The sequence below is a fragment of the Bacillus rossius genome, chromosome 1 (assembly GCF_032445375.1).
Source record: "Bacillus rossius redtenbacheri isolate Brsri chromosome 1, Brsri_v3, whole genome shotgun sequence".
NCBI lineage: Eukaryota > Metazoa > Arthropoda > Insecta > Phasmatodea > Bacillidae > Bacillus > Bacillus rossius.
Window position 1 is genome coordinate 192,021,236 of NC_086330.1, and position 11,892 is coordinate 192,033,127.

The window sequence follows — 11,892 nt, forward strand, 5'->3', positions numbered from 1 at the left end:
CTTACATCAAACATGAATAACGTAGCCAGTTCCTTAAACTGATGAGGGTCAAGCAAAGGTGCATTCTGCTTTCCATAGTAAGACTCTTGAAAATTTGAATACATATCATATGCGATTAAGTAAAATCCATTGTCGAAGTTTATGTCCAAATCCGTGTACGGATAACTTTCTGAATTCAAGAATAGTTTTATATTGTCACGTCTCACTTTCAGAGGGGGGGTTCAATTCTTCAAAAATGTAGCTCTGAACATAAGAAACTCAAAACATTAACTAGCCATAGAGCATCTCACTGAGGATTGAATCTTAGTAGGTGTATTCTTATACAAGAATAGAAAATCAGGATACTGAGAAAAAAATAAGAGTAACCTAAAAACAATAGAACAATCACATTTATTTATAACAATTAAATAAAGCTGACAAATAATGAGGCACCTTCCATGTCCGCTACCAGCCTTATAGATATTCCGACAGAAAAACAATAAACCATATATAAGATTTTCTTAGTAGTACTAACACATTAACATAATCGTAATAATTTCCTCCAGGCCACCCAGTGATACCAAGCTTCATTAGCTCTTCCACAACTTCATTTTTAAAATTTATTAAGAACATCCACTACCTTGAAACGGATTTTAGAAATTATTTAGTTTAAGTTTATAACGTCATCATTTACATGAAAAGACAAGGATCGTGATGCAAACAAATTACCGAGTTATACTTGAAAATAAAAAGGGAACGGTAGTGCTCAACGTATTACACGTTAAAACCACTAAGTTTCTAAGAACAAATTATTTATAAGAGCAAATAATACACCAAACGAGAATTTTTAAAGTTAACTACGAAGAAACACTGAAGGCTAAGAGTCCGGCATCACTCAGGCGCCGTTTCCGATAGCACTCACCTAACCATTACCAAGTCGCCGCGCGGCCGGGCAGCATGACAGCCTTCCACAGGATTACCGCCCCGCGAAAACATTTTACATCTCTTTTAAGCTATTTTCTTGGCCGCAAAACCCCTACGGGGAAAACATCCTGACGGGAAGTTTTCCTGTGTTTTACAAACACGTAAAGTTATTACAACAAGCCGGCCGCGCGGTCGGCCGCGCCAGGTTGCCCACGTAGTCAGAAAACCGGCCGCTAGATTGCGACACTCGCCTGCGCACGGCGACTGCGCACAATCTGCGCTCTCAGCTGGCCTCAAAAAAAAACGACAAACAAGTCTGCGCCGCGTTTCTCTGGAACTGCAGCAAACAACGTGTCAGCTGGCCTGGCTGAAACGCGGTCACGCCTGCGTTCCCAGACAAAGACGTGCAAGACTCGCACTCTTCCAGCCCCCCCGCAAACCCAAATCCAACAAAGGTGTTACCCCATCTTAGCGTGAGGGAAACCAAGTCCCGAACTAGCGAAAAGAATTTAAAATTGTATTTTCAACAAATAAACTAATTAAATAAATTAATGATAATTTTGAGCTACGCGACATCACCCCGGGCGGCAGGAGCTTGTGCCCCACAAGCTTACAACAATGCTTGGGGAATATTTAAGTTTGCTTCAAAAAAAAAAACCAATTGTCCCTATCATTTCTATGTGATCCAGTTACAAATTTAAATTAGTGATTACAGTGGTTGTTGTTTAGGTATAAATACCAACTCTAAGTTCTACTAGCACTTATTGACAATTTCCTCTCGGAGGACAAGTGTGTTTTACAAAATTTCACATGTTAGCACTGCTTGGGACAGCAAGCAGCCAGGAGGGATACGGCGAAGAGATGCACCAACTCAGGGCAGAGACAGGAACAGCCAGCGGAACTGTGAGCTGCAGAATCACACCCCACTCCAACTTCTGCCTCTCCCAGCCGGTCCATCCCGACGTCGTTCATCCCAACTGCTCGTCATCCACGGTACACGACACCATTCCTACACAAAATACATGAGCAGCATCAGGAGTCATACAATTACAAACAACTAAAAAAAAAAACTCTCAAACATCAAAATAATAGTGAACAAATCAAACAATTAAATTATCTTACTTAAGTTAATGACGTATTTTCATGTGTTTATCAAGAAGTATTCATGAGATCAACATAGATCAACACAACTAACCAAGGAGGGTCATACCAGGTATCAACACAAAAATAACTTTTAAAGATTCTTAAAACAAGTAACTATTCAAAAACTAAACTCGTAACTCATCTGCAATATTCAACATCTTGAAGAAAAGCCTACCCCCCACATTTCGTAGAGGAAGGATAAGGTAAGGTACCTAATAGGAAAATTTACAACAAAAACTTGACTGTGTCCACGTGTAGGTTGAAAGTTTATAACTACACTGGCCTTGTCTTGCTATACACTTTGTTTTGAACGTCAGGTCAGTAGTTTCAAACGATGGATAATTCTAGTCTTCTCGATAAATTTGTTGTTTGGGGGGCCACACCCTATCACGATGCGTAATCACTGTCCTTGGACATGGCCACTCCCAAACCGCTGATACTCCTGGTAATCGTGCATCACCACACGATTCGACGATACGGGCACCAGCCCGCAGCAATGGGTAGAAGCAGGTCCTCTTCTCCCAACTGGCCCACGTGGTATCTGGCTGACCCTTAACGACGCGCCTTCTCCCAACTCGAGAAGGGACAAGAGTTCTGGATGGAGCTGCACCACAGCACTCCTTTCGAAATTGCCCTTAACAAGTCCGCCTCAAAAGTCATTCTCTTCGATTGACGAAAACTATCAATATCACTTCTTGAATAATAAAAACACAAGGGGGGGGGGTTTATGGTGGAAAATGGGAATACGGAAAGGATCCCACCCACTTTCTCAATGATTAGTCCTGACGTCATAATTCCCCTTATTGAACCTGGTATTCTCCCTCCATCGTTATTTGGTTCTATAAAAATTATTTATGGGCGCATGCCCCTTCACATAAACATTAATCAAATTCTAATTTTTCTAATCGTAGGTAAAGCTTTACATTGAACAAAATTCATTCACTACTGATCATCACAAATGGAAATGGTTACTTTCAATTCCTCCCCAGTTTCACTGGATAACTTAGCTACACAACCATTATCTCTGGCTAGTATGTCTTTTAATTCTACCTTTCCACTGGTAGAAGGAACAGCATTTTCTACTGTAGTCGAGATTTCTACAGACATACTGAGGGGTTTCCGATTTCTCAGATATTTTAATAACAGAACTAAAAACATTCCAACTATTACCAATATAGTAATTACAGTTACACTTATTTCTATGCCAAGGGTAGTAACATTGTCCAAGGCGGATACTCTTGGTAGCGTTCCAATACCTACTAGATATGGATTTTTAATAATAATAAATAATAATACACTACTTACAATGGAAAGCGCAATACTCTGTAAGTTTTTCATTACAAATCTTGGTACGTTTTCTGGTTCTCTTAAATGAATCGGGTCTAAAGGGGTTTCAAACTTTGTCAAAGAAAAATTTTAATGTGGTATTAGAGTTGGCCAATTTTCATCTAAACAATCCATTAAGGATGGAAAAACTGTATGTGTTGACGTAGGATGAGGGAAAATTTTCAATTTACGTAACTTCGTCCAAGCAGCTGGTATTACATGTACCAATTGAAATTTAGATTTTGTTAACGCATCACATGGATACAACTCGTTAATTTTAAGTTCTTGGTTTAAATACAAACAACAATCACACGGTACTTCTATATCTACAGCTCCGAGGATGTCTCCACTTCCTAAAAATAAAGATTCATTGTTATGTTTCATGCATTGCAAGTCTAATTTTCCTGACGGGTTTGTTAGGAAGTACCGCTCTGGTCCAGCCTGGGTGATCATCAGTTGGTTTCCGGAATGGCATCGAAACGCACATGTGGTACTAAGATTTTCAACGGTAATCCCCTGAAAAAGAGCCTTTGGACACAAAGCACTACCTAGGGTATCTCCGGAGAACCTGGGAACAAAACACAATTTATCTTCAAATGGTCTACAATCTAATAAATTTCTACCCTGAATAGTGATTAGATGGTCTCCATCCACTGCCAGAAAATTCGGAGCATGATCCAAATGACAAGTTGAGTTCTTCCACTGAAATGGGACTGCGACGAACTGAAACAATCTCCAATTGGAATTTAGTTTAACAATTGGTACTTTAATTTGAAGGTATAAATTTTCCTTGTGGACTTGACATTTACAAATGGGTAAATTAAAATATTTCTGAACTTCTGATACACTTATGGACAACGCATAACCATCCCTATTAAGAATTTCATTTAGCATATTTAATTTCTCTTTCAATTGAGCTGGTGTAACTACAATGGCAGGTATTTTATTTGACCGGCACTGGTCCAGAATCTCTAGTCTTGTAAATGTATGCGCTTGTTTGGCTAATTGAGAGGCCAACAGTACCTGAAACTGGAATGAATGTCCTATGTCTTGAACCATTCCTGAAAACTTAGTCACCATAGTCTCTCGGAGGTCTTTTAAGTAATCAGACAAATTTGTGAATTTTGATTGTACTCTTTTTAGAATTCCGGTCATTCCCTCGTTTATAACAAAAATAGTGTTGCTCATATTTGCCAGTGCCTCATGAGTGTTTAAAATTTGTGATTCCATCTTGTTTATGTGTTCTGACATTTGTTGTTCATTTAGGAAAAGATTATTCAATTGACTATTGACGGCAATGTCACAACACCAATGAAAAAACTCTCCAATGAAATTTAACCCTCGTCTTTCCCGAACTTGAGACTGAAAATCCAATACGTCATCCCCTGCTGCTTCGTTTACCTTATTAATTAGCATGTCAGTATAAATTAAGCTATGTTTTAATTCTTTGAAAATAACACACCATTCACTTGAACTATTGGAGGGACAAGAAGTGATTTCTTTGATACTATCCTGAATGTCATCTAATTGCATTGGCCAAGCAACCTTAAAATTTACTGGTACCGATGAAGTGTACAATGTTACCTGAGGTATCGGCTCGAAATGCGCTCCCGCAACCACCCCCACTGCTCCTTCAGGTAGCGGTCGATGTTGTCTGCTGCTTCCCAGCTGCAGGAGCACCAGGACGATGTGTAGCATCCTCATCGTCAGTACGGAAGATGATCACGCCTTAAGACTCTGTAAAAATTCTATACAAAACTAAATATTAGACAGGCTCGATTTTTGTTTACAAGTGTTACAAAACTTTCGAATTATTTTTTTTTTCTCTCTCTTTGTTTTATTTAGTTATCCACAACCACAAAAAAAAATCTCTATTACATAACTTATCATAACTTATACACTGTAAAAATTTTTCATTCTCTCTACGTTTGTAACTTCGTAAACATCTCTGCCTCGACTCGTCTTCTTTAACCTGTACAGGTTATTAGACAATTTGTCCACCACAACATAAGGACCGAACCATTTATGCAATAGTTTCTCTGACAAACCCTTTTTTCGAACAGGTGTGTACACCATAACCTCCTGTCCTATCTTATAGGTCACCGCTCGTCGTCTGCGGTCATACCTTTTTTTATCGATACCCTGTTGTCTCTTTAAATTCTCTCTGGACTGTCGCAGGATCTCCTTCCAACGAGTACGCAGTCGAAGGCTGTCCTCATCTTCTACAGGCTGACTTAATTGAACATCTGAGGGTAATACAGGTTCTCTACCATACATGAGCACAAATGGGCTAAATTTTAATGTTTCCTGCCTCGCCGTGTTGTATGCCAAAGTGACCAAGGGTACATATTCATCCCAATTACGTTGTGAGGATGCCACATACTGAGATAGCATCATTGCTATTGTTCCATTTAATCTTTCACATAATCCATTTGTGTTTGGCCTGTATCCTGAGGTTTTCAAACTTTGTACATCCATTAACCTAAGTAATTCATTAACGACTTTGGAAGTAAAAACTTTTCCTCTATCTGTCAATATGGAACATGGTACAGAATGGCGACAAATTATGTTTTCTAGTAAAAACTTAGCTACGTCATTGGCGTTACTAGTGGGGGTGGCTTTAGTCTCCGCCCATCGAGTACCGTAATCAATAGCAACAAGAATGTATTTGTTTCCTGACACGGTTTTTGGAAAAGGGCCTAAAATATCGACACCAATACGTTCGAAAGGTTCACAGATAGGTAATGGTTCTAATAACCCTGCTTTCTTTTGAGGAACTCCCTTTTTCCCCTGACATCCCCTACAACTCCTTACATAGGCCTGAATCTCTTTTAGCATATTGGTCCAATAATAACGACGTATAATTTTGTCTGCGGTGCGAACTACTCCTAAGTGACCGCCAAAAGTGGGATTGTCGTGACTTTCCCTCAGAATTTCAGCCTTTAAGCTTTCTGGGACTACTAATAGCTTGTCTCTACCACTTGGGTTAGAGTTATTTTTGTACAAAACACCATTCAGCAAAGAAAAATTTTTCGCTTGTCGGCTTAACTTATTATCGATTCCTGACGGTTGAGTCAACTCAGAAATTAAAGGTCTTAGACTCACATCAGAATATTGCAGCTTAGCTAAATCCACATCATGCATCACAAAAACAGGTAACTCAAGGGATTTTTCTTCGTCAAGGGCTGTCCCTGTGTTGACAGCATTTCTACTCAAACTGTCTACATGTACATGAGTTTTTCCACTACTATAACATACAGTGTACTCATACTCCATCAATTTCAATGCCCACCTGGTTAACCTTCCTGCGCTATGAGCATTAAATTTCAAACGATTCAAATAACATAGGCTATGATGATCGGTTACAATTTTGAATGGCTTCAGGTAAATGTAAGGCCGAAACTGGTCTAAAGCATAAATCAAGGCTAAACATTCAAGGTGAGTTATAGGATATCTAGTCTCAGCTGACGTGAGAGTTCGACTGGCATAGGCAATAGGTTGTAATTTTCCATCAATTCTTTGTAACAATGTGGCTCCTATCCCTAAGGTACTAGCATCTGTATGTATTTCAATGGGCTGGTTTTCCTGGAAGTGAGCTAACACGGGGGAAGAAATCAGCTTTTCTTTCAAAATTTGGAATGCTTGTTCTTGCTTGTCGGTCCAGATAAACTTTTCATTTTTCTTTAGCAATGTCGACAAGGGTTTCGCAATCTGAGAGAAATTTGCTATAAACTTACGATAGAAAGAAGCTAGGCCTAAAAAGCTTCTCACCCCTCGTTGGTCCTTAGGTGTAGGAAATTGTTTCACTGCTACTACTTTATCGGGGTGGGGTCTAATCCCTTCATGGTTAACCAAATGTCCCAACACATCGGTTTCAAAATAACCGAAGGTACATTTTGACGGTTTCAAGGTTAAATTAGCATTTTGCATCCTTTTAAAAACTTGTTCTAATCGGTCAAGATGTTGATTAAACGTACTGCCCACTACTAGAATGTCATCCAAATAGACTAAGCATGAACCCCACTTTAACCCTGCCAAAGTCTTATCCATGTATCTCTGAAAAATTGACGGAGCGGTTTTCAAACCAAAAGGAAGGGTTTCAAAACAAAAAGTACCATCGGTGGTAACAAATGCAGTTTTTTCCTGATCCTGTTCAGCTACTCTCAATTGGTGGTATCCTGAATTCATATCCAAGTGAGTAAAATACTTAGCACCAGTCAAGTGACTTAAGAAATCATCTATTCGAGGAAGGGGGTATTTATTATCCTTAAGAATAGTGTTAAAACGACGGTAGTCCACACACATCCTATAATCGTTGTCTTTTTTTCTAACAAGAACAACTGGTGAACACCAACTCGTGTCACAGGGTCTCACAATCCCATTTTTAATGTGTTCTTGTACTATGTTATGAATAATTTCCCGTTCCCCAGGAGAAACTCGATAAGGTACAGATGATATGGGTGTGCTGTCCCCTGTATCCAGAAAAACTACTTCCTCTTTTGTTCTCCCTATCTGGCTGGGGTCCCAACTGAAAACATTTTGATATTTATACAACAACTCTACCAGTCTGTTTTTTTGTTCCTCTGGTAACTCTGGATTAATGTTTAATTTAGACACATCAAAATCGACATTATTTTTATCTCTAGCTTGTAATACCTTAGTTACTTCTTTGTTCTCGATACTGGGTGTTTCCTCAAACTCATTTAAATATCCTAATTTCATTCCCTTATGAAGAGTAACTGACTGGTTAGTAGTATTAGTAACCCAAATGTGAGTATGCTGTTTTCTGTTTACAATACTCCTAGGTACAAGTACAGAATATCTGTTGTAAATATCCTCCTTAGGCTCTATCAGCACCTCATCAGGTAAATTATTTCCTTCAAAATTAATTTCGATAAGATGATGCATCCTTGGCTCTACTCTAACATGATTGTGAACTGTCACACAACCTAACCTGAAAATATTTTCTGGCTCGATTTGGCTTAACTCCTGTGTTCCATCCTGACCTACATTATGATTAACCCGATTTTGGTTTTGATCTACTTGAATTTTGTCTCTTTTTACTTTGGTTTGGCTTTTAACCTCCCTTATTTCGGTATTTGTGGTATTTACGAAGCAATCAGGACGTGTTATGGTCAATGACATTTTCTGGCCTCCCTTACAAGAAATTTCTGCTCCATATTTGGTTAAAAAATCACATCCTAAAATGATCCCTTTTATTGGGGCTTCCACCAGACCTACCGCATGTGAATAAACATACTGTCCTAATTTAAATCTTAATTTGGCCATCTTATTAAGTTTCTGAACTCTTCCTGAGACTCCTGTAAAACCTCTTGGTTCTGCGGATTTCCAACAACTTTTCGGTACTAATCTATCCTCAATTAGTGATACCGCAGCTCCTGTATCGATAAAAACGGGGATTTCTTTTCCGAACATTTTTGTCTTCTGACTTAAAATACCGTCATTTTGTAAAAGAGACATTTGGTTAACAAGGGACGAGTTGTCACCCCGACCGACTCTCGCCCTATTTAGTTTCCCTGTTGTGACGTTTTGCAATCTCGTATCAAGTGACCTGGTCGTTTGCATTTTAAACAAATCGGCCTACCATCTGAGGTCCACTGTGGTCTGTCAGTTATTTTTGGAAATGAATTACTTGGGGTCTGCCTGAAAAAATTGTTGTTCTGATTTCGATGGTATTGTGTTAGTGTACTGTTATTTTTGTAATTTCCTCCCTGAGTTCTAAACTGTGACTTTGGTTGTGCCTGTAATCTCATGGTATCCAGTTCCCCGCGTAATTGTTTTAATTGTTTATTAAACTCTATCAAACTGTCCTCAATTCTCGTGTTGATAGATGACAATTCTCTTTCTGGTGTTTGAATTTCTTTAAGATTTCTGATAGGTACTTGTTCCTGTTTCGAATTTACCCACTGTGTCCTCTCATGATTTTTAGCGTAATACAGACCTGCCTCAATATTCCTCAAATTACCTAGTAACTGTTCCACAGTATTGTTTGGGAAAAGCATAACTTTCTCTACAATGTCTGGCCTTAACCCACGCAATACATATCTAACCTTACTAGCTTCATTCATCTTAGCATCAAGTCGGTTACAAAGATTCAATATGTCGTACACAAATGACTCGAAAGGTTCATCTACTGCTTGTACTCGCGCCTGCAATCTTAACTCTAAGTCCTCTATGTGACCCACTCTCACAAACGCATCCCTTAATTTATTTGCTAATTCCTCAAATGTAGTTAAATTCTCCAATGTGCTCTCACAGCTGTCATACCATTTTAAAGCAGGCCCTCTCAAAAATGTAGGCAAGTATGACAAACATTTTTGCTCATTCCACCCATTTACCTTGGCTGCTCTGCGAAACTGTTTTAAAAATTCCTCAACCTCCTCACATCTCTTTCCAAAAAAATATCCCGGGTCCACAAAACACCTGCCTGTCTCCATGTTTAAATTCTGATCTTTCAATTCTGGTTTTATGTCGCTTAATTTATCTTTTAACACTTTCAATGATTCATCATCTGACGAAGAACTACTATCACTGTTCTCAGGGTTTTTTACTTTGTCATCCAATATTTCAATTGTGTATTTACTAGCCATCCCTAATAGACTCCACCTTAAATTATTTGCATTAGTCCTTAACTTAAGCATACATTTCACATTTCACCTTAAATTAATTATTGTTAGACAAATACAGCCATCACTGGTCTCCCACTAGTTTCCTGAAATAACCTAAAATAAATTTTATTATCATTAAACAATTAATCCTATAAACACATCAATCTTAATACACCAGCTGCACTGCATGCTCTTCTTCTTCACTAAAATAAATCAAAATGTTAGACCACACCTAACACTCTTATCTTAATTTATTTTTCAGTATCCCAACATTCTTTATACCTACTACCCGGCGCCTCCACCATTTGTCACGTCTCACTTTCAGAGGGGGGGTTCAATTCTTCAAAAATGTAGCTCTGAACATAAGAAACTCAAAACATTAACTAGCCATAGAGCATCTCACTGAGGATTGAATCTTAGTAGGTGTATTCTTATACAAGAATAGAAAATCAGGATACTGAGAAAAAAATAAGAGTAACCTAAAAACAATAGAACAATCACATTTATTTATAACAATTAAATAAAGCTGACAAATAATGAGGCACCTTCCATGTCCGCTACCAGCCTTATAGATATTCCGACAGAAAAACAATAAACCATATATAAGATTTTCTTAGTAGTACTAACACATTAACATAATCGTAATAATTTCCTCCAGGCCACCCAGTGATACCAAGCTTCATTAGCTCTTCCACAACTTCATTTTTAAAATTTATTAAGAACATCCACTACCTTGAAACGGATTTTAGAAATTATTTAGTTTAAGTTTATAACGTCATCATTTACATGAAAAGACAAGGATCGTGATGCAAACAAATTACCGAGTTATACTTGAAAATAAAAAGGGAACGGTAGTGCTCAACGTATTACACGTTAAAACCACTAAGTTTCTAAGAACAAATTATTTATAAGAGCAAATAATACACCAAACGAGAATTTTTAAAGTTAACTACGAAGAAACACTGAAGGCTAAGAGTCCGGCATCACTCAGGCGCCATTTCCGATAGCACTCACCTAACCATTACCAAGTCGCCGCGCGGCCGGGCAGCATGACAGCCTTCCACAGGATTACCGCCCCGCGAAAACATTTTACATCTCTTTTAAGCTATTTTCTTGGCCGCAAAACCCCTACGGGGAAAACATCCTGACGGGAAGTTTTCCTGTGTTTTACAAACACGTAAAGTTATTACAACAAGCCGGCCGCGCGGTCGGCCGCGCCAGGTTGCCCACGTAGTCAGAAAACCGGCCGCTAGATTGCGACACTCGCCTGCGCACGGCGACTGCGCACAATCTGCGCTCTCAGCTGGCCTCAAAAAAAAACGACAAACAAGTCTGCGCCGCGTTTCTCTGGAACTGCAGCAAACAACGTGTCAGCTGGCCTGGCTGAAACGCGGTCACGCCTGCGTTCCCAGACAAAGATGTGCAAGACTCGCACTCTTCCAGCCCCCCCGCAAACCCAAATCCAACAAAGGTGTTACCCCATCTTAGCGTGAGGGAAACCAAGTCCCGAACTAGCGAAAAGAATTTAAAATTGTATTTTCAACAAATAAACTAATTAAATAAATTAATGATAATTTTGAGCTACGCGACAATATTCTTTATGTTGCAGTGGTCAAACCTCGATTTATCGGCAGCCATTACATTATGTTTAGCCGATTGAAAGCCGACTATTATGTATCGTGGTTTTTCCATCGAGAAGCTTGTCTTTACTGACCAGCTGACATTTTGTGCTTGTGGCATGCTGGGATATGTTTCAACAGACCAAGATCTAAATGCTATATCTATATTTCTGCCTTTCTCCACAAGCTTAAGCAGTCGCGTGCGTTCCGCTGGAGACACTTGGATGTGTGGTACGGCCCAATCGATAGAGTTTATGGTTAAATTAACTGCT

General features: G+C 39.0%; 1 protein-coding gene across 1 annotated transcript; it reads right to left on the reverse strand.

Moving 5' to 3' along the window:
* Window positions 1-1,168: 1,168 nt before the first annotated feature.
* Window positions 1,169-11,160, reverse strand: LOC134527179 (uncharacterized). Its single transcript, XM_063359589.1, has 2 exons — window positions 11,016-11,160; window positions 1,169-5,120 (listed from the first exon to the last, which is right to left on the reverse strand). Exon 2 carries the CDS (start codon window positions 5,074-5,076, stop codon window positions 3,463-3,465), a length of 1,614 nt encoding a protein of 537 aa, XP_063215659.1. The 5' UTR covers window positions 5,077-5,120; window positions 11,016-11,160; the 3' UTR covers window positions 1,169-3,462.
* Between the last annotated feature and the right edge of the window lie 732 nt (window positions 11,161-11,892).